We start from the raw sequence: 27,887 nt of genomic DNA on the forward strand, positions 1-27,887 counted from the left end.
CCTGGGCCAAACCTCGTGTATGGAGCTCTCCACCTGGTAGACATACTCGACTAACCTTGGCGTCAAGTTCATACATAGCGAAGATCCCCAACATTACTGTTGCTCTATCATTCAAGGACAGTTGGCGGTCGACTGACCGATGGTGTAAGTAGATGTCCACCGCGGCCGTTTTTGGGCGGATTACGGCGAGTTCGTCCGTATTCACAGCCTGCTCTAACTCACAATATCTATACTCCCGCGTGGGAGGGGTCTTCGAATGCTTTTAGGGTATAAATCGTCACTACTCTCGTCCTCCGTGACCACTCACGCCGTCTCATGCGGCCGCATGACCAGCTTCACCCCGCTCACCTCCCCTTCCTCAACTTTTCTAGCCCCGCTTCGACGCCTTTCAACCCCCCCGGCACCAACTCCACCCTCGCCGGCTTGATCGTCCCGTCCTCCAGCCACCCCGTCATGCGCTTATACACCTCGACCCCGAGCGCCTTATTGACGGGGACGCCGAACGACCCGAACTGGCGGACGAACTTCTTCTCGTCCTCGGGCTTGATGCGCCCGTCGAGCCACGGCGCGCTGGGGTACACGCACGCGAGGCCCCCGCCGCGCGCGAGCGCGTCGTAAGCGAGCGGGAGCGACTCTGGCGTCGGCCTCGCGTCGAACGCGAACGGGACGCCTTTCCCGCCCGTGAGCGACGGCAGGAGCGCGAGGACGTCCGCGGGGGGGAGCGCGCGCTCGACAACGTGCGTCGCGCCGAGGGACTTGAGCCAGGGCTCGTGCTTGGGCGAAGCGAAGGCGATGATGGGCGAGAATCTGTGGTAGTGCGCGACCTGGACGGCTGCCGGACGCCGGCGGGTGAGCGGCGCGAGCGTGGACGGTGGCGGGCGAGCGGGACGTACCGAATTGCCCGACGGTGGTAGAGGCACCGAAGATGAGCGCGGGCTGCCCCGCGTACTTGGTCGTGCTGCCCTCTTCCCACGGCGCGGGGATGTCGAGCGACTGCGCGTCGGGGTGGCGGCTCCAGAGTCCGGTGACGACGGTGGCAAAGCAGAGAGGGATAGTGGCGGCCTGGTCAAGGGAGATGTTCTCCGGGACCTGGTACGCATGCTTTAGCTCGGCTGGGAGCGTCGAAAGCGCGAGGACTTACGCGGGCGACGTTCTCGGCGACGGCCACGCTGTACTCTGCGAAGGACGAGTTCCGCGGGGGGTCTACCGCGCCGGGGAAGAGCCTAGTGCGGTTTCAACACGGGTCCCGAAACGCGCGAGAAGTTGGACGAAGACGTACACTTTGTCATCCTTCACGACGTTGGTGACGTTCTCGCCCACCTCCTCGACGACGCCGGCGCCGTCCATCCCGCCCGTCCACGGGTAGCTCTCGATGAAATCCGCGCCAGCAGATTGGAGGATCCAGTCGGCGGGGTTGAGTCCGGCAGCCATGACCTTGATGAGTACCTCGCCGGGCTCGGGGGTGGGGACAGGAAACTCGGTGCGGAGCTCCCAAGGAGCGCGCTCGGAAGGGACGAGGAGGATCTTCTGCGTCTTCGGAGCCATAGTACTGAAGGATACGAATGGAGGGGTGGCTGTGGGAGCGGTGAACTATGCAGTTTCAGGACGCGGATGATGCTAGTTCACGAGGTTTTGTATTTAGGACCGTGGCTGAGTGATTGGACGGCATTGTGGTGGAGACTACCCACTCGAGCACCGACATTGCGCAGATATAAGTGTTCGCCGTCACACTCCGGCAAGACCAAATGGGTTCGCGCTGACCAAGATGGACTAAAGTTGGCGGGACGTGATGTGGGTATGCAGGGGATCTCGTGGTCTTGTGAGGGGTTTTCGTAGTCTAGGTGTCGTAATGAGAAAAGAAGCAACCAATTCCTAAGGGGTAGCGACGAACCTATCATAGCATCTTGCTCCTTACAAGACAGCGGTATGACATACGGCGATTAAGCATTCCTTCCGCCGTTGGTGAGATGCAAGTTCCACAACCCGAAGCCGAGCACGTTGGTTCCATTCACGGGCGATACTTACGCTCGCCGTCGTCTGACTTGATCTTCCCGTCAACGTCCTTCGAGATTGGTATGCCGGAGGCGACCAGTTGTGCGCAAGAAGGAGCTTCTCCGGTCGAATGGCACCGCAAGCGTACATCAGCATTGCGCCGTTCGTGATATCCTTGATCGCGAAGGCGAGCCGCTTGTGGGATATTGCGGCCAAGGACGTGCGTAGCACCGAGGGACTTCGGCAATGAGTCCTGGTAGAGTGAGGTGGTATATATAACCAGGCACAATCCGTTGGGGCGTCCGACGAGCCATATGGATAGCTGGAGAACGGGTAAGAGACCAAGCCCGCAGACATTCGTAAGAAAATGTGTGTACCGTACCGACCGACGCAAGAAGCACCTCCTATGTAAGTCGAGCACGGGCTGACCATGATTCTTCCACCTTCCTCGTCGGTTCGGCACTCCTCAGGCGGTTCCCCGTAGCAGCTTCAATAGAGAGGCGGAGCACTCTGTTGAGACATCCGTAAGTCTTGCTATGTTCTAAAGCTTCTAAAGCTTCTAAAATTTTAGAGATTTTTTTGCTAGAAGTGTTAGAAATTTTTAGAAATTTTTAGAAAGTTTTAGAGAAGTTAGAGATGTTAGAAGGGTTAGAGGGATCAATTGGTGACATTGATATGTGTATACATATTAGAGCTATTTTAGTAGTTCAAAGCTATGGTAGTCAATATAACAGTTGACATAGAAAGAGTTGAAGGACTGTAAAGTGTCATAATGGTTCCAACCCTTTTGAAGTACTCTAGTTCCATGGTATGGGATAAGATGGCAAGAACGAACTATAGAATCAAGAGGAATAATGTCAATAGCTCGTTGGTTATGCACCTTTTCAGGCTCAACTACCCACATGCCTGTAAGGGCATCTGGCTCATCCAAAACTAAGTCAAACCACTCAACAAGAGCACATCTATACACTTCAAACTGTGTGGGAATGGAGAAGAACTTGCGAACTCTAGCAACCACCATACCACGCATAGGGTCATTCTCAGTGCCAACTTGAACCAATACTGTGTCAAACCTTGGCTCCCCATTCATCCAGTTAGGATTGCACCTGATTATTTCTGAGTACATACCACCTGGGAGACTAAGCTCACTTGGAGCAAAGTAGGTGGCATGTGCACAGAGATAAACAGACATCCGCGTTTCTGGGGATATCTGTGGGCAGTCTAGCAAAGGCACAATCTCTTCAGGATCGTCCAGGCCAGCAAACATCTGCGCACGCAAGAAGCGGCGAACCCTGGCATGGAAGTCAGGTACACCAAGTTCAGCTCCTAAGGCAGCTAGGCGCTTGTGATATGCTAAAAGAGTATTGATGAGTGATATCTGTGTTAAGAATACTTTAAAAACATACCAGCACGGGCAGGAAAAGTAACTTCAGCCTCTGCCTCAGCTTGGCGAGCTGCAGCCGGATTGCGTGGAGGATATGGAGGGAGTCGTCCAACCTAACATTGATTAGTAAGTGCTATTCTCAACAATGAAGTGGGCTAACACCTACCTCTCGCAAAGCCCAGTCAGTGATCTCACCCTCCAACAGACCTGAATGCCCAAGAGCAATCCGCAGAGCATTCAGCTTGCTCATACGAACGTTCCGCTGCAGCATCTGAGGGAGGGCATCATTGCGGTTAGATGCGCGCCAAGGACGCTTGACTGCCTCAATGTGCTTAGACTCTGTGATAGAAGTGCTAAGCCCATTGAGGGAGCCAAACAACTCAATTGCCTCAGCATAATGCTCTAAAGCATGCTGCCGAGGCAATGAGATGTGCACTCGAACACCAGCAATGATAAAGATATGACGAAGAGTGCAGAACTCCTCAAGCAGGGCCTCCATGCGTGCGATAGTGTCAGTAGTGTGCACTGACAATCTTGCAAGGTATGCAAAGTCTAGGAAGACTCTGACACACTCTACAACCTCATCAGGCACAATACCAACAAGCGCAGGCAAAAGAACCTAATGAGGTAGATTAACACAGTTACACACAGAAGTTGGTCAAACATCCACATACCTTCATGAGAGCCTTGGAGTCATCTCCTGTCCATTGGCTGAAGTGGCGTCCATCAGGAAAACGTCGGAGTCCTGAGAAGCTAGGCACTGCTGCAAGCCTATAATAGACAAGTTAGAAAGGGCCATACCATTATAATGGTAGTGAGCATACCGCCGGTCGAGACTATCCAGTCTCTTTTTTGCCTCCACCTCTGTGTCTGAGGTGAGTACAATGTAGTCCTCAATCCAAGCCACCAAGTGATCCTTGAACGTGCCCTTAACAAGCTGATGCAGCAGGTCAGGGGTCACTAGTTCATGAATGTCGGCACGAGGGAAGGAATATGTAAATGGCTACACTTGGATCAGACTAAGTATGACATGTTGACCAAATCACTTACCAATATATCTTGTAAGAGACCAAAATTATCCCATAGAGTTCCAGGGTCAAACACATCTTGCATGTGCTCGCTAAGGTCCCGAAAGCGCGGAGGGCCCTTGTTGTCAAGCTCATCGGGGAATGCCAAACATCTATGTGAAGTGAGCATCAGCAGAAGAGGTGATAAGCATGTTGCACTTACTTGGGACACCAGCCTTGTACAATGCCTGAGACATCAACCTGCTCAGGGTAGTCTGCAAGGAAAGGCCCAATGTCAAAGATAGCATTTCGCCAGTGCTGATCAGGGCAGCGGAGAGGGAGTGGGATGTGCATGTGAGGACGGAGTGGAGAAAGGACATGTTCAATGATTGTATGGTACACCTGTTTCCGAAACAGGCGAAACTCCTTATCATTAGTGTCCTCTCGAGTGCCTGTGAGAGCCATGAGTGCATTACATCCATAGAGAGGGCAATCAATCGCACCCTTAATGACTGGCAGAAATGCAAGCACAGTTACTGCATCCGAGTGAGAGCAGCGCATATCGTTATGGATATTCCCCAGACTGCTGTAGAGCGGGTAGTAGGAACGGTTGCCTGTGCCGACAGAAACGGTAGTCTTGTCTGCACCGAGCAAGACCGGTGTGTGCATAGCTCCGTGTGTTTGAGGGTCCGTAGCAATTTTGTCCTATGAAGACTTAGCACATATGCAAGCGACCGACATCAAGGACACACCGATTGATTCCATGCCCACTGTCCTGTCATGAGATGCGAATACAATCGCGTGCCATCGGCATTGAAGACTGCCTTTGGCGTGTTGTCCCAGTGCCCGTCGAGCTCTGGATTTCCTGCCATGACTCGGACAGTCTGTATGATATTTCGGTGGTGAGCCACATGGGGTTCACGCTTCCACTGAGGGCTATGCTCGTCGACAGGACCTGCCCATCTCACGGAGACGGAGGTGAACTGCGCATCGCCCTCCGGGATAGCGTCCACGGTAGCGACAAGATGCTCGTATGAGCGAAACAGTGGCTCGGCATCATCCTCGCCCCGCAGTATGTCGCGGGCGCGGAAGTCGCGGAGGATGTCGTTGATATCCGCTTCAGAGCCTTGCATCTTGCCGTAAGTGGTGTATGCGAAGTCGAAGGCCGCACGATCGGGAAAGGGGGCTGTATCGGCACGCTCTTCAGGGGGAGGAGGTGGTACACCGTGATCCAGATACACGCCGTTCTGGTCGCATGGCCGTCCTACTTCGTCGTCAGCAAGCGCACAAAGTGATGATAGAATAGAACGCACCTGTAAGGTCCGGGTGTTCGTAGACAGTACTCGGAGGAGGTGGAGGTTTGGGATGGCGGTGGTAGCGACGCACGTGTTCGCTGAACGCACGGTGGGGGCCGAAAGTGCGCGCACAGTCAGGGCACTTTCTAGTCATTGCGAGCCGTGAGATTGCCGATGTTTTGAAGGGATGTGCCCGCGTCAGGAGTCACGCGTGGCGCGAGTCGATGTTCGGGTGTCCCAGGGCGATTCAATATGTCGTCAACGGGCTCGGTCCGTGGAGGGTGGCGGGGTGGGGACGATTCGGCGCGGACGACGCGGGGTGGACGACGCAGTGGGGATGGGGCTCAGTGGAGGGAGGAGCGGTGCGGACGACTTAATGGGAGTGACAACACGGTGCGGACGGGGCTCGTTCTTTGGAGGGCGGTGCGCGGTGAATGACACGGCGCGGATGGTGCTTCAGTGCGATTTGGACGGCTGGGCGCGGATGATGCAGCGTAGAGGACGCAGCGCGGATGACCGGTGCGAACGACACGGCGCCTCGATGCGATACGGATGACGCGGGCGTGGACGACACGGCGAGGATGGGGCTCGGTCCTTTGAGTGCGATGGGATGCGGACAACGTGGCGTGGACGACCCAGCGTGGAGGATGCAGGCGAGGACAACACGGCGCAAACGGTGCAGCACGGATGGAGCTTGGTCCTGGTGCAGACGACGCGGCGCGGATGGGGCTTCGACGTGAGGCGGACAACGCGGCGTGGAGGACGAAACGAGGACGACGCGGCGAGGATGGGGCTGGGTCCTTTGAGTGCGGTATGGACGACACAGCAAGGACGGGATTTCGTGTGTGGAGGACGGGGGAAGCTCTTCTGCAGAATTTGCGGAGGTGGTGCGTGGGTGCTGGTTTGTCGTAGTGCGGACAAGGTAGAAACAACTAATGGTAGGGGGTGTTGGTTTCAAGTGTGGGGGATGAAGCTGAGATACGCACCTGAAGCCCGGCTAACACTTCTGAACACCGCCTCTTGTGCCGTCGCTCTTCGCAGGCGGTTGGGGGTGCTAGACGTCTTTGCGTGGCCGATGCTACAGTGAGTTGAGGAAGACAAAAATGCTGTTGAGACTTACTGGCGGGCGTGATAAAAGTGACGGAACCGTCTTTTAAATGGACGATGTGGAGGGAGATGCAGATAATGTTGAACTTGTAGGACTGGCCGGAGGAGGACGATGGGGACGAGGAGGGGGACGAGGGGGACGAGGACGAGGAAGAGGGGGATGGAAATGGAGACGTGCGGAGACCGAAGGGTTAGACGCCGGACACGCGTCGCCATCGCGCGCCTGCCACGTCCGAGGCGCGTTGGAAGTCCCTCGTTCCCCACCCGCCAACACAAATCGAAGCATGGCCAGGCGCCGTGCCGTCATCTTTTCCGACGACGACGTTCCGACAGGCAGCGAAGAAGACCGAGGCAGCTCACCTGGAAGCCCACGCCGGACCAACGACGACGACCCGCCGGCCTGGAGGGTCCTCGACACGAACTCGAATCCATACGAGGACGAAGAGGACGACAAGGACAAAGAAGACGACAAGGACGAAGAGAAGGACGAGCTTCCAGACGAAGAACCGGAGGAGCAAGAGCCCGCTGCAGGTAAGTAACAGTTTCTTTCAACATCTGCGTACAAATGCCGAGCGTGCTGGCAGATCCCCCCGCCCCCCTGCTCCCGCCACTCCCCCAGCTCCCAACGCTCCCGCCGCTCCCCCAGCTCCCAACGCTCCCGCCACTCCCAACGCTCCTGCCGGTGCCGCCGATGATAGCGGTCATAAGTACGGGCTACGGCAGAAGTCGCAGCACGACGCTCATCCAGCCCGCAAGTTCGGCGTCCATGTCCGCGACAGGCGCGACATCAAGCGCGAGGCCGACCGCAAGCGGGACGAGGTCGCTGCAGCTCGGGCAAACAAGCAGCGCGCTGCAGTCACCCGAGCCGAAGGCCTCAACAAGGTCGCGGAAATGCAAGCTCAGCGACAGTACGAGAACAACGCAGGCCAGGAAGCCGCACGGAAGCCTCCAGCTCGAGCCGCCATTCGCCAGACTGTCCTGGAGAGCAATGCCGCTCGAGCTGACGACGAGCAGCTCTTCCCGAGTGTATCGTCAACGTCGCAACATTCGCACTCCACCCCTCACGCCTCGACATCTGAAAACAGCCGAACCAGCAAGCCCTCCGACCCCCACCCCCGCGCACACGACGAGAATGAGCCCCCCTCCACCCGCGATGGATCCCTCCCTCCACCCGTCTATCCTATAGGCCCTCCCAGACGGCGCAAGCACGCTTCCCGCCCCAATTGTCTTGTCGTTGAGATTGAGACCTGCCCCGACCCTCAAAAAACCCCTCGCACAGATGCTCGTACGTGTCGGAGCCCGTTTTCGCTATTAAACTGCTCATCTGAAATCCAAGGGAACCGTCCCCGCACCGCTCGCAAATCCGCCGACTCTGCCCACGAGTACGAGGACGAAGAGCAAGACGACGAAACCGACGAGCACGATGGCGACAACAACAACGAAGATGACGACGACAATGCGCACGACGAGCACGAGCGCGGCGACTACGGAATACCGACGCCAGGACTCGACGACATCCCCTATGAGCAAGATGTTCAAATGCTCGACTTTCAGTACGCCGACTTAAATCTTGACAACCACGAATCCGATCCCGAACCCTCCATCAACTTCAACCACAAGGGGAAGGGGCGTCGCAAGGCCCCGACATACATTGACGACGACGAGGACACCTGGGAGGCAGGCGGTGGAGGCCATCGTGCTAAGGCAAGTTCTCTGCTCGCGTCCTTCGCCCCGTACGCGTTCCGTGTTTGCCCGCGCTCTTTGCCCTGTCGCCGAGGACGTGTTCTCCCTCCGAGGACGCGTCCTATGCTCGCCGGCATCCTCTCCTCACCGATTCATTGGCCCATATGCCGAGGACGTGTTATCCTACCTGAGGATGCGTTCTCTACTCGCCCGCGTTCTCTTCGCCCGCATCCTCTCCTTGCTGTCTCATTTTTCCGTATGCTGGGCATGCGTCGTCTATGCTCGTGTCCCCTCTGCTCGCTCGCGTCCTCTTCACCTGCACCTTCTCGCCAGTCCTTTTCTCTGTAGTACGCGGAGGATCCGTTCTCTCCCCGAGGACGTGATCTCTGCTCGCCCGCGTCGTTTGCGCCTGCGTCGTCTGCACCCGCACCGTTTGTGCCCGCGTCCTCCTCTCGCCGCCTCACGCCGAGCATGCGTCCTCTTCGTCCATGTCCTTTCCTCCGTATCCCGAGGACGCGAAGTCTCCTTGAGAACCCGTTCCCTCTGCACGGCCGCCTGCTCCTCGCCGGCGTCTCCTTTTCACCGGCAGGCTCCCCGCCCGCGCTCTGATGTGTGTTCACGTCTCAGCCACTGACTAAGATCCGCTAGAAGCCCATGTCCCAGAAGGAGAAAAAGTCTCAACGCCGTGAAGTCGTCCGCACCGCTCTAGAAAGTCAGGGTGCTGCAATTCCGAAGCGCCCTCGCAGCGATACTGTGGCGTCTCGCAGGTACGTTGCGTGTTCGCGCAAAGGTCTGTTATCTGACGCTCTTTTCAGTGCATCGGCCAAGAAGTTCAAACCAACGGGTCCCGTCATGAACAAGAACTGGGAGCAAGATACGCCTGCACCTGCCTCGCGGACGCCAACTCCCGCGTCATCATCACACTTGGCAAGCTGGCGTGCCCGACAGATGCGGCACGACGTCCCGGATTTGACAAGCACATTCGGAGACCATCTCCGGCGAGATGACATATTTGCCGCCTCCAAGAAGGGAGGCAGTAGGCGGATGAAGGTATTCCTTTGCCGTCTATGCGTTGAGCCAGGCTAAGACCATTGCAGAGCCTTGTGTCCGTGGAGACGGCCGACGCCTCCGGCACCCCAGACAATTCCGAAGACGAGTCTCCGGCCAAACCACCACCTAAGCGACGTCGCAAGCGGACTGCAGTGGCAGACGTCCCTCTGGACGTGTCGCGCTCCAACAAGAAGCTACCGGCTTGGTGCACGGGTGATGTCAAGAAGGTGTACCTCGCCTCTGTGATTGACATTCTCGGGACAAAGTGCAATCCTCTTGACACCGCGGACGACCACGGCGACGACCTCCTCGATGCGTGTATTGAAGCTAGGCGCCGGATCTACCCTACCGACGACACTGAGCTAACGAAGAAGAGCCAGCTGTACATAGCGGTGAGTGATAGCTCCTGTCATACATCGGGTACATGTGCTGAAGTGTCTTGTGCAGGCCGGGAATGAGATGTACCCGTGGCGAAGCAAGTTTGTGAAGGTCGGATGTGATGCTGTCGAGGCGGAGTACACCAAGGAGCTCGGGCCAGGATGCACGGCGCCTCAAGTAGCTGCGTGGGCGAGAGCGAGGCGTGACCGCCAGAGCGCCGCCTTCTACAAGATCGGTGCAACGAAGAAGGTATGTAAGGCCATACTGTTCAAGCACATGGCTAACACAGGCATATCAGACCCCAGCGAAAGGCATATTTGGCTCCACGCTTATTCTACGGACGTTTGCACACCACCTAGATACCATTGCGAAGAGCAGGATGGATCTCGACTTCCCTTTTGGGGCACTCGCCCTGGCTGCATTCACTGTATGTTCATATTGTGTGTGTGGACATCAGCTGACATTATCTGTTGCAGGTGGACCACTGCCTTTCTATGTATGAGACTGGAGTGCAGCTCCCTGCTAATGCTGGTTTTGGCTCCCGTGCCTCTCGGAACAAGGTTCAGGAGTGGTATGAGGACAGAGTCTCTTGCATTATTGACAACCCAGAGAAGCAGGACTTGATCCTTCAAGGGGCAAGTAGGTATACTCATCATTATGAGGCTATTTCTAGTGCATTGCAAGATGGTAGTGATGATGATGATGATTCTGGTGCACACTTCAACCGTGATAGTTCTCCAATGTCTTCCTACTAGTTATACTTAGATACTATACTGACAGATTCACTGTCTTAATAATATGCCAACCTCTCCACTCATACCAGTGTGACAGAAAAATTGTCCTTAATTATGTGCCTCTAATCATCTCTAACTGTCTCTAAGCTTCTAACTGCTTCTAAGCTTCTAACTGCTTCTAAAATATACTTCTAAAGCTTCTAAACTTCTAAAGTGTTCTAACTTCTCTAAACTTCTAAAGTTAGAAACTTTTAGAGGTTTTAGAAGTCAACGCAAAGTACTGATGGAGCGGAAATCTCTCGCTCAGCTCCGAATGTCCTATAAGCTTTTCTTTCAAGGATATTGGTTGTGCGCACAAGGCAAGGGCACTGGATATGAGAGACTCAGAGAGACAGGTCGCAAGAGGCTGGTCGCAAAGGTCGCGATGGTGGCGCAAGGGGTGGCGAGAACTGAAGCGCGGGATATCGACTCCCCCCCTGTATCCCCCCAGGCAAGTTTCCGGGGTCCTGGAATTGGCGTTGCCGACCACTTTTTGTCTGGAATGCTCGAACTTCACGTTTCTCTTGCTCTGATTTGGCTGAAAACCGGACTGCTAGTCCATACCGGTATTCTGAGCATATATCGCCAAACACCAGATGCACAGGAGACGGTGAGCTGACAAGATGAGGGAGATCTGCTGAGATCGTGAGTCATCAGTAACTGTCATTCGCAAAGCGGATCTGAGTTGACAGCCGCACAGCGTCAATGTACCTTTGCAGAGCCAAACAGTGTAGTCATATATTACATACAAACTACTCAAGCAAAGGCTCGCTGACGCAGTGGCATTGACATACCTTCGGTACTTTTGTTTTGCTTGGCTTGGGTGCAGGGTTCGATTCCGTGCAGTGTCATTTTTCACATTCCCCCCACAGCCTGCCCTCATGGTACCAAGCAGCGCACATCATGAGCTTTTCCACTCCTTTGAATGTAGCACAAAGAAATATTTCTAGAGCCAGGTTGTGCATAACTTCGCTAGATGTGAGGTGCAAAAACACGCACAGACGGATCGAACCCCACACCAAAACCACAGACCAGCACCGATGCCACTGTGCCAGCGGGCCTTTGCTTGGGTAGTTTGTATGTAATATATGACTACACTGTTTGGCTCTTCAAAGGGACAACGGCGCGTTGTTCAATCTCTCCCTAAGGTTGGGCTCAGTCACAGCCCGCCCCATCACGTGATCAAAATGCGTCCGTCTGGGTGGAGGATTCATTGTAAACCATGTACTTTTCTGAATGAAGCATTTTCTCCTGGTTTGTTTCCGGAGGATTGTACTAATAGTATTTGGCTACAACTCCCTGGAGCTCCTTTTGGCGAGAGAAGGCGGGAAAGGAAGTGGCATCGTGAGCGGTGCCATCGCAGACGAGCGCAGTTCAGGCGTCAATAAAAGCGCCAGGAAATGGAGTTTATTGAGTAAGCCTGTCAGAATGGCATTGGCATACAACCATGGGTCGAGTTAGCACCGCAAAAGCGTCCAGGTTGAAGAACCTAGGCAGGTGTATGAAGAAGAAGGTCTTGAAAGCGAGTGTAAACAAGGAAAACCTGGTATGGATATCATACCATCTCTTCAAAACCTCTTATTGAGCTCGCTATGCAGCCCCCGGTGCCAGTGGAGCGTGCACTTCAAGCACGCATCACAGGGCTGAACCACGACGTGCAAGTGCTGCAGGAGAGAAGTCGCCGCATGCTTGTGGAGATGTCCCAACTTCAGGCAGCACCTCAGCTGCCGCCCGGGAACACGGCATCCAGACTGCCGGTTGCGGACCTTCCAGCGGAATCCTCCACTGTGTTGTCGTCCCCGCGATCCCAAACGATGCCGCCGAAGGCCTCTTCCAATCAGATCCGAAGCATCATTCCGGGGCCACACACGCGACCCGGAGGACACTTTCAATCAGCGCCCACGCGTGAGGCTACAGAAGCGGGGCTGAAGCTGCTGGATGCGCTACTGTGGCCGCGCTCAAAGACGAAGAAGAGGAGATATTTGCCTTTCAAAGCGGGAAACCCGCAGCTTCACCGCCGTCTCGTGGAGATGCGAGAGTTTCTAGCCATCTATCTGGACGACAGCGCTCCTGTGCGTGGATGGAAGAAGACCTCCGTGTCGACTGCACAGAAGCTCGGTTGCGCGCCAAATCATGCGCGAACGCTTCGCAGGTGGTGTCGGAAGTTTCTGTCAGGCGCAAAGCCCACACTCCCAGCTGCTCCTCAGCATACGTGGTCACGATCAGCACTGAAAACCAATCTTGAGCTCAAGCTCGCACTCGAGCTGCACTTACAAGGTGTCGGCATGTATGTTCAAGCACAAGACATTGTCTCGTTCATGGCCTTCCCCGGTAACCTTGTGAAATTCGGGCTCACCAAGCTTGTCTCTCGCACGACTGCGAAGAGATGGATGCGCAAGCTGGGCCGCTTCTGGAAGCATGAGCCAACTGGGCAGTACGTCGACGGGCACGAGCGCGAAGATGTGGTCAATTATAGACAGAAGATATTCCTACCTGTCTTTGCAGATGCTCTATCGCGGACGCGCACATGGGATGTGGACGGGTGGAGGTGCCGCGCGCAACTACGGCCGCAGCCACAGCCGAGTCGCTATCTAATCACAGGTATGAGATCATCAACTTCTGGTCAAGCTGATAAGATAACTCACTCAGTTCAGTGATCTGGCAGAACACCAAGTCGTGCACTGGTTCCACGATGAATCAACCTTCTATGCCCATGATCGGCGGACCCTGCGCTGGGTTCGTGAGCAAGAAACGGCAGTACCACGGCCGAAAGGGGAAGGGATGTCACTTATGGTTGCTGATTTCATGTCGGCCGATCATGGGTGGCTCCGTTCACCTGACGGAAGGGAATCAGCTCGTGTTCTCTTCAAAGCCGGAAAGAATAGAGATGGATACTTTACCCACGAAGAGATCCTCGCACACGCCACCACCGCTATGGACATCCTGGAAAAGCACTTTCCTGAGGAGGAACATGTCTTTATCTTCGATAACGCGCCCACTCACGTGAAACGCGCAGATGATGCGCTCTCTGCACGGAAGATGTCAAAGTTTCATACCAGAGAAGAGCACCCACCATTCGGCGTGAAGGTCAACAAGACAGGACCCGATGGGAAGGTCATCTACGGCAGCGATGGGAAGCCACTGAAGACCACGATTCCAATGCGCGATGGGCGCCTCCCGAACGGCCAGCCGCAGCCCCTCTATTTCGAGACAGGGCACCCGCAAGCCGGTGTCTTCAAGGGGATGGTGCAGATCTTGACAGAGCGTGGATACAATGGGGTGAAAGACCTGAAGGCACAGTGCATTAAGTTTGCATGCGCTCCTCCTGCCCTCAATTGTTGCTGCCGACGGCTTTTGTTCAATGAACCTGACTTCCGCGACGAGGAGACACTTCTTCAGGCACACTGCGAGGCCCGCGGCTTCCGGGTTGTGTTTCTTCCCAAGTTTCACCCTGAACTCAACCCCATTGAGCAATGCTGGTGCTATGCAAAACGGGAGTACCGGAAGCTCGTGCTGAGTTCAACTGAAGCAGACTTGGAGAAGAACACAGTTGTGTCTCTCAACTCCGTCCCGCTTGTCTCAATGCGCAGGTATTTGTGACTGGATCGTACAATGTTGTCATCCATCTCATACACTACTACCCAGATTCTATGGTAGGTCTCTGCGCTTCATGCAGCATTATCGCGACGGTCTCAACGGAGCGGAGGCGGCTTGGGCAACAAAGAAGTATGCTAGCCATCGTGGGCTTCCCCCTAGGGCGATACTTGAGCGCGCGGACATCACGACACCTGTATAGCATACATAACGTTCATTTGCATGCTTTTATCTACTCGCGCACCCAGTCACTATCCTGCTGTGTGTTCGGGATGGTGTGCGCGCATTCTGGCGTCTTTGCTGGGGACTTATCTTGGACTTATCTGGCGTCTAGCGCAAAGATAACTGATTTGAGCGCCGATCTCACGTGCTCAGCATAGGGGCGGGCTGTGACTGAGCCCAACCTTACCACCAGCCGATTCGGCAATCTTTCACGCATTTGTCCTGTGCTTCCTAATCGCGTGTCTTGCCTAGTGGGATAGGCCTTAGGGATAGGATGGGTCGCATGTGTCTCAGGGGGAATGGATGGATTCCCACATGTCACATGCTAGATCGTGGGATGGGAAAAGCGGAGCGCCCGCCCGGAGGGTAGCGTGCCGAAGCTAGGCACGACGCGATCGGAGGTCGCGTCCCCTCGCGGTCCTATCCCATCCCGCTCGACTCCCGTCGATCCGCTATGCGGATACGCTCCCGCCCTTCCCGCGAGGGAGAGCGACTCACCCAAAACGAGCACCAACAGTCGCGATCCCGAGGCGCGGCTCTCCCAAGCAGCGAGTGCAAGTGAATTGATACTACAGTTTAGTGCGCTTCTTCCAGGCGCTTATGGACTCGTTAGCTACAAGAACGCGTGCAGTGTCTGTTTTCTGAGACATATGTAAGGGGAGAATGCACTCTATGTTGCGCCAATACTTCAGGAAAGCCTGGGACTGCCAGCCCCCCAAGGCCGCGACGATGTCCGGGTTGGTCCCCCTCATCAGCCACTCGGTGGTCCCGCCGATGCGGAAGCAGTGCCCTGTGAGAGACGCGAGGCCTTCCGCCTGCCAAGCCGCCGCGCATTTGTTCAGGAATAGGTCGCGCGTCATGGGCGCCCAACCTCCGCCGCCCGTTTCGAAGCTGAAGAGTGGCGCATGTCCCGGCACCGCGTCGTTCATGTATAGGTGGTGGAGTAGCGCGTAAGACGGCTTGGGTTCTATCTCGACGTCTCGGAGGACTACCTTGGCGCCCTGTTTTTTTGTGCTCTTGGTCCACGGGATGCAGAACCACGCGAACGTGCCGTAATGTGCTGTTCCCCGCTCCACAGTTACTCCACGCGAGACGTGCCTGTCCGCCCTGGCAGCGCCGGCCGACGGGATGATGAGCTCTCCCAACCTGCGTGGAGTGAGCTCGTGTATCGTGCGCGCTCATGAGCGTCTTACCGTCGGCACCCCCAGAATGCGCAACACGCCACCGCCATCACAGCGCAATCGAACGTGTTTGTGAGGTCAAGCTGACGCAGGAGCGCCTCCATGTGGGCCACTGTGACTGGTGCGCGTGGGGCGTTGGCCGCGGGCGCGCGTTTGGATGCTCCGTCGCGTACGGACTTGAGGAGACGCATGTCGGTGAGGCGCCATGGCGCGCCGTGGAGCGTGTGCCAGAAACCCAGACCCGCGATCCAGTTGTCGATCGTGGTACGCGCGACGGAGCCCGCGTGGCTCGCGACGAAAGATGCCAAGAGAATGTCGGGTGCGGGGAAGCGCGCGGCTTCGGGTATGCTTTGCTTGTCGCAGTATTGATGGAAACTAAGGCTGTTTGCAGCTCCGGCTCACTTCGCGGGTAAACCCGCAATGATCCGGAGCCGTGAGCCGGGGATCATGAGCCGGGCGGCTCCAGCTCTCTGCGGCTCCGGCTCCCAGCGGCTCCGGATCAAGAGGGCTGGAAACTAGCGGATCTGCGGCTCTATCCGTGGGTTATCCGCAGATTCTTGAGTAATAGTTCATATATGTGTGTACGTACTACAAAAGTTATATAATTCGAAAGCCAATCGAAGCACCTTTCTGACGATATCATCCGTGTGTGATTTGGTGCGAATGTGAATGAGATATTGGTACATTACTATCCCCTTTCACTTCGAGCGCATTTGGCGCCTGCATCAGGCGTCTGCCCGCGGGAATCCGTCCCGATTGGGCAAAGTTCGGATTAGAACGCGGCGTCTCGCGCGCTGCTGCTCCTCCTCTCTAGTCTATCCTCGCTCGTCCTCCGCTCGCCCCCCACCCTCCGTCCATGCGGCATCATCGCACGCTCGCGCGCGGCCGTTCTCAAGACCAGGGGCTATGTTATGGGGTCGCGGTGAGTCCCCGCGGCCCTGATCTGCTCTGGTGAGTCCCACCTCCTCTGCTCTCCGCGCGTCCTTGCCCGTCTCGCGCGTTGCCCTTGTCCGTGTCGCGCTCATCCACCTCACCCTCGCCACCTCGCCACCTCGCCACCTCGCCACCTCGCCACCCCCCACATTTCCCCCGCCTCGCGCTCGCCCTCTGCACACGCCTCGCGTCGCCCTCCGCCCGCGCTGCCCTCCACCTGCGCTGCCCTCCACCTCCTCCAGTACCGCGTCACCGCCTTCCGCCTCATCCCCCTGGATCCGCCTCTCATCGCCCACCACCACCTCCGCGTCATCCTCAGTGCCACGCATCTCCTGCGCCCGCGTCATGCGTCACGCCCGCGTCGACCTCGCCCTTGCCCATGTCCTCCACGTCCCCCGCCTGCCCTGCGTCGCCCGATCCATCCACGCAGCGTGATCGCGCTCGCGCGCGGGGGGCGGAGATCCCTCGCGGCCCCGATCTTCCCTGTGAGTACTCCCCCACACCCTCTGCTCCCCGCGTCGCCTCCCCCTTCCCCGCACTGGCAGCGCCCGAGACCCACTCCCTGGACGACCCTCTCGCCCTCCCCGCCACATCCGCGTTGCCCTCGCCCTTTTCCGCCTCACTCTCCTCGCGTCCTCCGCCCTGGCGTTGTCCACCCCCCGCATCTCCCGCGTCCTCCTCGCCTCCCACATCTTCCGCACACCGCCCTCCCGCTCACGCCCTTGCGCCTTCACGTCCTCGCCCGCGTCGCCCACCACGCCCTCCCGCGTTCTCAACTTGCCACCGTGGCCCACCGCGCGCTTTGCCGAGTCGCCCGCATCGCTCACATCGCCCACCACCTCGCCCGCGCAATGCCCCCGCGTCGCCCTCGTCCGCGTCAATCTCATCCGCGTCGGCTCCGTCTCGCCCGTCACGCCCACGTCCGCGTCCCTCACGTCGTCCCCCCATCTCGCCCTCGACCGTGTCGCCCGTGTCGCCCGCCTACCCCACGTCGCCCTCGCCCACATCGCCCGCACCACCTGCCGCGACCTCGCCCGCAAAGCCCTCGTCCGGCGAACCCACTCGCGCCACTCCCCACAACGCCCAAGTCTTGTCCCTGCGTCATCCTCGTCCTCGCGCCCACTTCAACCACCTTGGCTCACCTCGCCTGCCTTGCCCCTGTCGCCCGATTCTCCGTCCACGCTCATCTGAGCGCTCGCACACGCGGCCGTTCTATGGGGTTGCGGTGAGCACCCGCGGTCCCGATATCTTTCGGTGAGTGCCCCCCGCCCCTTCTGCTCCCCGTGTCGCATCACTTTCCCAGGTTCTGGGCGTGCCAGCAACACCTCCACCCGCATCTCCCACCACGCTCTCCTGCCCTCCCGCACGCCCCACGACACCACGTCGTCCGCATCTCCCGCAAGCCCACGTTGTCCTTGTCACGTCGCCCGAACTTCTCACGTTGTCCGCAGCGTCCTCCTTGCCCCTGCCCGCGTCACGCCCACAGCAACCTTTCCCGATTTCCCCCACGTCGTCTGCATCACCCTCGCCTGCCTCCGTGTTGCACCTGCGTCATTCGCGTCCCCATTGCCATCGTCTCGCCGCACCCACCTTGCCCGCCTACTCCCGCATCGTCCACGCCACCCGCCCAGCCTGCGTCGCCTGCGCATCGCTCACTGCAGTCCCGTGTCCCATGTCTCCCACGTCTCACCCGCTTCTAGTAGTTCATACTGTATCTATGCTCACATAGAGTAGTTACCTGTTAATGGAATACCTTTTCATGATCATGGATGCATTGTTGCAGCCTCTAATAACATGACAGAGTGAGAAGGATCAACACAATTGAGGAAAAAGGATCCGCAAAAGCTGCTGAGCCACACTGAGCCACAGAGTGCGGCTCGTTTGGCGGCTCGATCCGCGGATTGCGGCTCCAGATCGCGCGGCTCCGGCTCTTCCAGCGGCTCTGATCCATGCGGATCTGGATCAAGCCCCTGGAAGTCACCTGATCCGTGGGTTCGGATCCGGATCATCCGTGGATCGATCCGCAAACAGCCTTAATGGAAACGCAGAAGGCCGGCGCCGTAGTTCTTTCGGGTTGTGTTCTCTAATTTTGCGAGCGCTATCATGTAGACGTTCTCCAGTTGCGTGCGGGATACAATTTTTAAGAGGTCTTTCTCGAGTGCGTCTGCTCCTGGGGCGGACCACTTCGCTAGTCGGTCTTCTGCAGGTACGAAAGGTCTGAAGGGCGATGCAGCAATTTCGTTCTCGGGTCTCGGTTTTCTGGGTTTTCGCCCGGCGAGGGCTCGCGGTGAGGACACGCGCGCGGAGGTTCCGATGTCTCCGGATTGCGCAGTCTTCCCCTTGCCGGACGCGCTCGCACGCGCGGGCGCGGTCTTCTTGCGCGCTTCTCTAGGCATGGGACGCGAGGAAGAGGCCGATCTCCGGCGGCAGGGGGAAGGATGCGAGAGAAGGGAGGCTGCTTGGCGCGCCGCGAGACACGTGATCAGCGAGGTTGATGGCCGACTCCACATACTGCAGGTGCAGTCGGATGTTCCTAGTCATACAGATCATCTCGAGGCGACGAATGATGAGATTGACCTGGAAATTGCGGCTCTTGCCGTTGTTGATAGCCGCGATGACGCCCTGGTTGTCGCTCCGGATCAGGACGTCGGCGTCCCGGACGCCCCTTGCCTCCAGCCAGAGCACGGCGAGCTCCACCGCCAGTGCCTCAGCCCAGCCGATGTCGCGCCCGTGAGTCTTCCATTCCGAGATGGGGAGTCTCCACTGCCAGGCCGCGCGAGCACCCTCGGCGACCAGCCCCACGCCCCACTCCGTGGAGGCGTCCACCCAGATCCCGAGGTCGATTGGCTTGCCACGCGCGATCAGTTGGCGCGTGACGCCCTCGCGCGCGAGAAGCTCCGCCCACCACTTGATGTCCGCGAGGAGGGACGGACGCGGGTACCTCATCGCGCCTGGGAATGGGTCGGCACCGAAGTCTGCGATGAAACGCTGGAGGTTGGGCAGGCGCGAGCGACCCTGGGTGTACACGAAGGTGATATGCTGCAGCGTCCCGTTGAGGCTGACCGCATCTTTCCATGAGAGGCGCTCGCGCTTGTCGATCGCGCGCGCGCGCGCGTCTTCTACCTTCGCGAGGTATTTGCAGCGTTTCTCGTCCGATAGTCCGACGCGCTTGGCCGCGATCCACCATCGGAATCCCGTGTAGTCGAAACAGTCGCTGTGCGGGCGGCATTTCTCCATGTTCCAACGCACCCCGAGGGGGCGCGTCGCCTCGATGATGTCATACATGTCATGCCCGTAGAGGTAGTCACCCGGCGACTCTTCGGCTATTGGCGAACGCAGATTGGCGAGGTCGTCGACCCATTTTGTGTTGTCGCCCATGTCGAGTGCCTCGATGACGTCAACCGTCGCGTCCATGGCTTGGCCCTGGAGTCCCGTGCCCGAGGAGATCCCGAATGGAACGGTGTGATCGATGAAGAAGGTTCCCGGGCGCGTTTGGATCACCAGGTATGCTTTGTGATCTGGGCATACGGGTATGTTGCGGAACGCGGCCTCAACGTCCATGGACGCGCCCTGGGTCCCAGGTGGGGCGCTCGCGATCTGATTTGGTGTTAGCTCGAGGTCACGGCAACGGCTACGCGACGAAGCGATTGATCCGTGTCGCGTGTCCGACCTGGATGGTGCCGGTGTCACGGGGAGCGCTCCCCGCGCGTGGCTCTAAGCTCGAAGGCGCTCTCCGTGGCAGCCGGACACCATGCAGGGCGCGCAACGCGGCAGCCAAGACGCGAGACACGATGCGCGAGGCGCGGGACGCGAGGCGCGAGGTCGCGAAGGCGCAAGGTGCGAATGCACATGACGCGATGCATGAAGGCGCAGAGCGCGGCACGATGCTCGACGCGCGATGCGCGAGGCGCGCGGGAGGGGGCCCGCGCGCGCGGACACAGAGTGCAAGGTCGCGTGGGACGTACCTTTTCAGCCAGTTGTGCCGCGGTGCCCCATGTCGTCGGGAAGAGATCGGAATCGATGCGCCCATTGACTGACAGCCCGTATTCATCGTCTTTGGAGCAGTCCTGCACTAAACGCAGCTTCCCGTTCGCCTTCGGCACAACCGAGAGGGGCGAGGAGATGAAGGGCCCGCCTAGGATCTCCTCCACTTGCTCGCGCGTGTATGGCCCGGACATGCGACCGGCCGATACCTCTCCATCCACGTAGTTTTCGATGAATTCCATGTGCTCGTTCGCTCCCTGGTAGTTGTTGTGAATGGTCGTGGAGAGAATCGGCGTCATCTCGCCAATGGGGAAGCCCTCGCGTAACCAGCGCGTCAGGTTCTCGTGCCGGTGCCTGAGCCCGAGATCGTCCAGAGCCGAGTCCCACGCGTCCGGGTCGTAAGGGGTAGTGACGCGCTCACGAACGGGAGCTGACGCATTTCGCTGCGCAATGGGAGGTGGAGCCGCAGAAGGAACATCGGTGACAGTCGCCCGTCTTCGGGCACGTGTGCGAGCTGCAAGGGAGAACGCCGCCCAGGTTCCACACAGAGCAGATTTCACGGCGGTTGTCGCACGCGAGAAGGCGGTTGTCTTCCCAGAAGACGTAGGGCGGGCCGCCGGAAGTGTAGAAGTTCGCGCAGGTTCGGGGAAGGGAAAACGAAGCTTGATTAGCGCTGTATGCGCGCGCGCTGTAAATAGTACATGACAAGAACAAAGACCTAAGAGTATCGTAAGGCGTGATAGACTGAACTAAGAGATAAGGAACTACAAAGGTATCATCCGAACACATAGCGTAATCTAATCTAATCGTAGCCGGCGCTTCCGCGCGTATCTTCAACACTCCCCCTCAACTCGGCGTCTGAGAGGATCCCGAGTTGCCGCCGCAGCATGTGGAAGCGGTCGCGTGGAAGCGGCTTCGTGAACATGTCCGCGACATTGTCCTCCGTAGGTACGTGCTTCAGTTTGATAGTACCAGCTTCTACGCATTCGCGAATAAAGTGATGCCGGATGTCGATATGCTTGGTACGCGCGTGATGCACGTTGTTCTTGGAGAGCGCGATGGCTGAGAGATTGTCCGCATTGAGGTCCGTCGCGTCCTCCTGCTTCAGATACAGCGCCGCGAGAAGTGCGCGCATCCAGATCGTGTGTCGCGCGCAGTACGACACCGCCATGTACTCCGCCTCCGTCGACGATAGCGCTACTACCGCTTGCTTCTTCGAGCTCCACGCGACAAGTCCACCGGCGATCAGAAACGCGTATCCGGAGATTGATCGCCGGTCCACCGGATTAGCGCCCCAGTCCGCGTTGGTGTACCCTTCGAGGCGCAAGTGCTGGTACGCCACTTTCGTTACCAGCTCCCCCTGCGCGTGGTAAGTGATACCGTAGTCGAGTGTCCCCTTGATGTAGCGGAAGACGTGCTTGAGGGCCGTCCAATGTACTGGGCCGGGGCGCGAGCAGAATTGGGACAGCGCCTGTACGGCGTACGCGAGATCCGGTCGCGTGCCGAGTGCCGCGTACATCAAGGTACCGATCGCTGATTGGTACTCATGGACTTGTGCGGGGGTCACCTCCTCATCCTCGCTCGTCTTCAGGAGCTTGACGTTCGGGTCCATCGGCGTCTTCACCGGTGTACACTCTGACATGTGGTGTGCTTCAAGCGCGCGACGTAGGTAGTTCGTCTGTCGCAGCGTGAGGTCGTCAGGTGATCCGATAGGGCGCGAGATTTCAAGTCCAAGGAGTAGACGCGGCTCGCCTAGATCCGTGATCTCGTAGTGACGCTCGAGACCTTCTTTGATCGCGTCCATCTCCGCCTCGTTCGGAGCCACAGCCACCATGTCGTCCACGTGCAGTCCGATGCCGTGCTCGCCGCCGGGCCGGACATAGACGCACTGATCCGGTTCAGTGCGAATAAACTTCATGTCCTGTACGAGTGCCCCGTCGATGTGTATGTTCCAGACATTGGCGGCTTGCTTGAGTCCGTAGAGGAGCTTCTTCAAGCTGAGCACGTTCGTGGTCCCGTCCTCAAAGTCCGGGGGCTGGCACATGTAGATCTCCTCCTGGAGGTCGGCATTGAGGTAAGCGCCGACGACGTCGAATTGCCGAATGATGAGTCGCTTGTGCACTGCGATCGCGATCAAGGCCCGAAGTGCATCCATTCGCACGACTGGCGCGTATGTGTCGAAGAAGTCCAGCCCGAAGATTTGGCTGTACCCGAGCGCTACCAGCCGTGCCTTGAATCGAAGGATGATGCCCTCCGCGTTGACCTTCAGGCGATAGACCCAGCGGCATCCTATTGTCTTCCGCCCTTCCGGTAGCTGCACCATCTCGAAGACCCCAAGTCTGATGAGTTGCGCGAGCTCGCTCTCCATCGCGCGCCTCCATTCTGGCCACTCCGGTTGTGCGCGCGCCTCCTTCAAGTTGCGCGGCTCGATGACGTTCCCCGCTCCCCCTTCAACGCCGAAGAGTGAGAGTAAGCACGTGATGAGTGCTTCGTCGGTGATGGGGACGCGTTCGCCGTTGTGCGCAAGTGCCTTGTAGTCTAGGCGTGGCTTGCCTGCCAATCGCGACGCGCGACGCGGGACCTCCGGTACGGGCGCGGGCGCGAGCGTGGGCGCGAGCGCAGGTGCGGGCGCAGGCGCGGTCGCGGGCGCAGGCGCAGGCGCGGGCGCGAGTTCAGGCGCGGGCGCGATCGCGAGTTCGGGTGCGGGTGTCCGGTCCGCGTCTCCTCGGGGTTCTCCCCCTTCTTCTTCGTCCTGACGCTCGCCAGACTCCACATCCTCCCCCTCGAGCGGCTGGGCGAAGTACTCCATGTACTCCCATACGTCCTCGTCCTCGTCCGCGGGCGGAGTGGGCTTCCGTACGCGAAAGACCAAGTTGCGTGACTTTCCGATCCGCCGCGTGTGCCTGTCCCAGTATAGCCAGGCTTTGCTCCCCGGAGCCATCCCGACGAAGCGCATCGGTTCCGATTTCGGATCAAGCTTTGATCGCTTCGTTGCTGACGTGAGCACCCAGCACTCGGCACCCCAGGCGTGGAGTTCGGAGACGTCGGGCTTCCGCTTGTGCCACACTTGGTAGGGTGTTTTGTCCTTGAGTGCGCGAGTCGGGAGGATGTTCTTCAGGAAGATGGCATGTGCGAAGGCTTGTGGCCATAGGAACTTGGGTAGATCGGCAGCGATGCGCATGGCGCGCGACCGCTCCAAGGTGGTCCGGAAGACGCGCTCGGCAATCCCGTTCTGGCCAGAAGACTCGGGTGCGGTAGTCTCGATCGTGATGCCGTGTTCCTTGAGGTAAGCGCCGAACTCTCCCCCGAGGAACTCCTTCGCGTTGTCGAAGCGGACGCGTTTGATGGTGACGCCGTGGAGAGTTTGCAGGCGCATGCGGTATTCGTGGAAATGTGATTTGATTTCAGACTTCTCCTTCCCGAAAGCCGCTTCCGACATACGCGAGTGCACGTCGGTGAACACCCATGCGTAGCGCTCGTGTCCTATCCCCTCCGTCCGGGCCGGTCCCCACGTGTCCAGCACGATCAACTCCCCGATCACTCCCACCTCCGTCTCCGACGCCGCCGGATATGGTGCCACCGTCTGCTTCCCCTGTACGCACGCTTCGCACTGCTCCTGCGCGGGCGTCCCCTTGTCCACCACCAGTCCGTCCACCAGTTCCTTCCGCATCATCGTGTCCACGACCTTCAAGCCCGGGTGCCCTAGTATGGCGTGCCATTCGTCGTAAGTTCGTTTGCGGATAGGTCTGGAAACAGCGCCCGGGTACGATACCTCCGGAATCTCCGGCGCTCCGTCCATTTCGTAAAGGTAGCTGCCCCCGCGGCGTCCAGAGGCGTAAGCGCGCCCCTTCCGGTTAAGGAATTTGATCTCCCCGCCGGCTAGTTGAACCGTGTGTCCGGCCGCTTCGACGCGACCGATCGAGATGAGATTGTGCGGAATGCCGGGTGCGTGGATGACGTCAAGCAGGTCGACGGTGGTAGTCTTCCCGTCGTGCTTGTAAGTGAAACGTATGGTTCCGCGACCGAGGATGGGGGTGGTTCCGGCGCCTTGGAGGTACTTGCCAGTGACGGGTGAGTAGGTGGTGAAGAGGCGCCGTTCGCGCGCGACGTGCGATGTGGTGCCGGTGTCCGCGATCCATGCGCCGGCGCTCATAGCGGTAAGCGCGACCTCGTTGATCGTGGCGCCCGTCTCGATGAGAGCGTAGGCGTATCCTTCATCGTCCGAACTCTCCTCCGCCTTCCCTTTCTTCTCCTTCGCCGTCAACGCCTTCTCATCCTTTCCCGTCTCCCTTTCTTTCCCTTTGCCACCGCCCCACGGACGATGGTTCGGGCAATCCCTCTGCACCCCGACCTTCCCACACTTCCAGCAGTGCGGCGGCCCGCCGCTCCGCTTCCCGCCGGTCCCACCTTGCTTCGCCAGGAACGCGGCCTCGGTTGCGTGAGTGCGCGCTCCGTGATCGCGTATTGATCCGATGATGGTGTCCGGGTCTTGGAGCGCGCTCTCTTGAATCGAGCTCGTGAAGCCGCGCCAAGACTCCGGGAGTGCGCAGAGAAGCAGAAGTGAGAACTCATCGTTTGAGATCGTCCGGTTCATGTCCGCTAACTCCGACCGCCACACACCCATCCTCTGCACCCACTCGTCCACGTCCTCCCCATCAGAGTATTGTGAGTTCATCATCTTCCTCTTGATCTCGATGATGCGTCCCACGCCGCGTACTTGATAGTTCTTCTCCAATTTCATCCAGGCGTCGTGGCTCGTATCCGCGTCCGATACAAGCGCCGCGGCCGCCGTCCCGAGCTTGAGTTGCATACCGACAAGCGCCGCGAGGTCTTTGTCTTCCCAGGCTTCGACGTCGGCTCTGTTGCTCCTGTCGTCGGCTAGCTTCGGGCGCGTCTCGTGACCGAGGACGATGTCCGAGATCTTCGCGAGTTTGAGAAGCCCTGAGAATTGCCGACGCCACCGGGGATAGTCGCTCGATCCCGAGAGTGGCTCAATCTTCGCCCGGAGCAACGAGTTGATCTTGTCGGTGTTGGAAGTCATAGTGAGTGGAGATGTCAAGCTAAGGTGTGTACAAGAGGCTGAGTGGATACTGCTTTAGAACGAAGCAGGGCTCATAACCTGTAGAAGTTCGCGCAGGTTCGGGGAAGGGAAAACGAAGCTTGATTAGCGCTGTATGCGCGCGCGCTGTAAATAGTACATGACAAGAACAAAGACCTAAGAGTATCGTAAGGCGTGATAGACTGAACTAAGAGATAAGGAACTACAAAGGTATCATCCGAACGCATAGCGTAATCTAATCTAATCGTAGCCGGCGCTTCCGCGCGTATCTTCAACAGGAAGGGTTGCGTTTTGTGCGGCACCTGTCCGCCTTGTGGCCGGGCTTGTTGCAGATGAGGCAGAACAGCCCGCGGCCGTTGAAGCGTCTGCCTGATGGAAAGGACTGCCCGTTGTCGCGTCCGCCGCCGCCACCCGAGGATCCTCCCGCCGCGTCTGCGTTGCCGCCGTGGTTGTTTCCCGAGTCCGCGTATCCCCCGCCCGGGCCGCGCCCCCCACGTGCGTTGCGGTTCGGTCTTCCGCTGGATGAGCCAGAGCCGCTCGCTTGTGCCTGAGATGTGGCCCATTGATGCCGCGCGAGCATCATCGTCTTTACGTAGGTCGGGCCGCCCACGTCGAAGCGCGACTTCTTCCCTGGGCCCTGTGTGAACCACGCGTGGCGGAGGTCTAGGTCGAACTGTCGCAGCGCAGGGAAGCTCGTTTTGTAATCAATCTCGTTTTTGATGTAATCGACGTGTGCCCTCCAACGCGCGATGATGGCTTCCTCACAGACGCCCGGCATGAGACCTTCCAACGTATTCTTCCACGCTTCCTCCCAGTCTGGGGCTGACATCGTGCGCTCGTCCGGGAAGACGCTGACCTCGAGGATGTGGTGCTTCTTTTCCCCCTGGAGCGGCTCCGCCTTGACCAGCTTCCTCTTGCTTCCGTCCGAACGTATCGCGCGCAGTGACTCGTTGGTGAGGGCGGTAAGGGGGATGTAGTGGCCGTTACGGAACATTGTGATCAAGCGACTGTCGATGGGAGCTCGGTTGAGCGTGAATATGTCCTCGGCGTCGTCGGCCTCGCGGACCACGATGTCGTCATTGTCCTCTTTTCCGTCGGATTCTTCGCGCTCGTCTTCGTTCTCGGAGTGGCTCGCGGATGATCGCGACGGCGATCGCGAAAGGCGTTTGGCCGCTGCCTTGCCGATCTTGCCGAGGGTCCGCTTGGTCCGCTTGATCCGTGCCTTGCCCGATTCGACGGCACTACGCTTGCGCTTGACCGCGCTGGACAGGATGTCCTCGACGTTGCGCGCGCGAGTTTCTTCCGCCTCCTTGCGCTGACGCTCGGCCCTCTCGCGCTTGCGCTCGGCCTCGCGCGCGGCTTCCTCGGCTTCGCGTTTGTCCTTCCTCTCCTTCCTCCTCAACTCCCTGGCCGCCTCGCGCTCAGCCTCTTGAGCGGTAGCCTCGCGCAGCAACCGGCGCGCCTCAGCCGAGGTGTACTTCTCCTTTTTCAGGGCTTTGAACTCTTCGGGGAACTCGGAGTCGTAGTCGCTGTCCTGGGCGTCTTGGGGTCCCGGCCCGGGGGGTCCGCCGGCTTGGTCCGTTCGCCAGGTTTTGCCGCGCTGGATTCTCCACCGGGTGACGGAGGCTGATCGAGGTCCTCCAGGCCGTGCGCATCGCCGTTGGACCCAGCGTCGTCGGAGTCCGGTTCGGGGGTGAACTCAACTGCCCTTGCTTTTCCTTTCCCAGCCGAGGTCTTCTGCGAGGCGCTCGGGGTAGGCTCCACGCGACTCGCCGCGTCTTCCGCAGCGTGGGGAAAGCCGACTATATGCGTGCCTGAGCTCACCGTGTGAGACGATGCCTGGATGCCTGAGCTCCCGGGTTCGGTGCTAGCCGGCGTTGCCGACGGATCGCCCGCTGATCGTGCGAGCGCTCGTGCGAGATCGCGGGCAAACCAGCTTGATCCTTGAGCGCGAGCGGGGTTGGAGACCCCCGGGAGGGCTGGGTTCTTGTCAGCGACCATGTCAATCGATGATGGAGGAGGATCGAGTGACTATATGCGCTTTGGGTGCGCGTGGACGCGGAGGGGGAAAGGAGAGAGGCTTGGGCCTTGACGCGCTGACGCGCGCTTTCCACATCCGGCGTCCCCGCTTAGTAAGCACCAGTTCGGCCGAGCGCTCGTTCCTCGCGCTCAGTCCGAACGACACTCGTCATGGGCTGGACCGTCCGGTCGACGGGGATAACCGTCTATGGCAGGTGGGTGGGGG

The 27,887-nt window shown here is 58.6% G+C and overlaps 6 protein-coding genes across 6 annotated transcripts; 3 read left to right on the forward strand and 3 right to left on the reverse strand.

Annotated features, from left to right (window-relative positions):
- Nucleotides 1–344: 344 nt before the first annotated feature.
- On the reverse strand, nt 345–1,545 carry BXZ73DRAFT_91839 (GroES-like protein; the record flags this gene model as incomplete). The annotated part of the gene is made up of 4 exons (XM_048026132.1): nt 345–832; nt 894–1,089; nt 1,142–1,223; nt 1,280–1,545. 4 exons carry the CDS (start codon nt 1,543–1,545, stop codon nt 345–347), a joined length of 1,032 nt encoding a protein of 343 aa, XP_047874661.1.
- A 1,141-nt stretch (nt 1,546–2,686) lies between these two features.
- Nucleotides 2,687–5,832, reverse strand: BXZ73DRAFT_51982 (uncharacterized protein; the record flags this gene model as incomplete). The annotated part of the gene is made up of 9 exons (XM_048020726.1): nt 2,687–3,370; nt 3,537–3,995; nt 4,051–4,147; nt 4,201–4,379; nt 4,427–4,556; nt 4,607–4,835; nt 4,887–5,088; nt 5,136–5,647; nt 5,697–5,832. The coding sequence occupies 9 exons, from the start codon at nt 5,830–5,832 to the stop codon at nt 2,687–2,689; spliced, it is 2,628 nt and encodes an 875-aa protein (XP_047874662.1).
- A 1,237-nt stretch (nt 5,833–7,069) lies between these two features.
- Nucleotides 7,070–10,651, forward strand: BXZ73DRAFT_79988 (uncharacterized protein; the record flags this gene model as incomplete). The annotated part of the gene is made up of 10 exons (XM_048023198.1): nt 7,070–7,316; nt 7,405–8,070; nt 8,122–8,531; nt 9,117–9,235; nt 9,284–9,518; nt 9,566–9,910; nt 9,966–10,145; nt 10,186–10,323; nt 10,373–10,535; nt 10,581–10,651. The coding sequence occupies 10 exons, from the start codon at nt 7,070–7,072 to the stop codon at nt 10,649–10,651; spliced, it is 2,574 nt and encodes an 857-aa protein (XP_047874663.1).
- A 2,336-nt stretch (nt 10,652–12,987) lies between these two features.
- BXZ73DRAFT_91841 (uncharacterized protein) lies at nt 12,988–14,465 on the forward strand (the record flags this gene model as incomplete). The annotated part of the gene is made up of 4 exons (XM_048026133.1): nt 12,988–13,217; nt 13,324–13,756; nt 13,784–13,968; nt 14,315–14,465. The coding sequence occupies 4 exons, from the start codon at nt 12,988–12,990 to the stop codon at nt 14,463–14,465; spliced, it is 999 nt and encodes a 332-aa protein (XP_047874664.1).
- A 2,513-nt stretch (nt 14,466–16,978) lies between these two features.
- BXZ73DRAFT_104507 (uncharacterized protein) lies at nt 16,979–17,790 on the forward strand (the record flags this gene model as incomplete). The annotated part of the gene is made up of 2 exons (XM_048015912.1): nt 16,979–17,084; nt 17,153–17,790. 2 exons carry the CDS (start codon nt 16,979–16,981, stop codon nt 17,788–17,790), a joined length of 744 nt encoding a protein of 247 aa, XP_047874665.1.
- An 8,123-nt stretch (nt 17,791–25,913) lies between these two features.
- BXZ73DRAFT_104509 (uncharacterized protein) lies at nt 25,914–27,643 on the reverse strand (the record flags this gene model as incomplete). Its single annotated transcript, XM_048015913.1, has 2 exons — nt 25,914–27,184; nt 27,256–27,643. The coding sequence occupies 2 exons, from the start codon at nt 27,641–27,643 to the stop codon at nt 25,914–25,916; spliced, it is 1,659 nt and encodes a 552-aa protein (XP_047874666.1).
- Nucleotides 27,644–27,887: the final 244 nt, after the last annotated feature.

This window comes from Epithele typhae (assembly GCF_022376455.1).
Source record: "Epithele typhae strain CBS 203.58 chromosome Unknown BXZ73scaffold_52, whole genome shotgun sequence".
Taxonomy (NCBI): Eukaryota; Fungi; Basidiomycota; class Agaricomycetes; order Polyporales; family Epitheliaceae; genus Epithele; species Epithele typhae.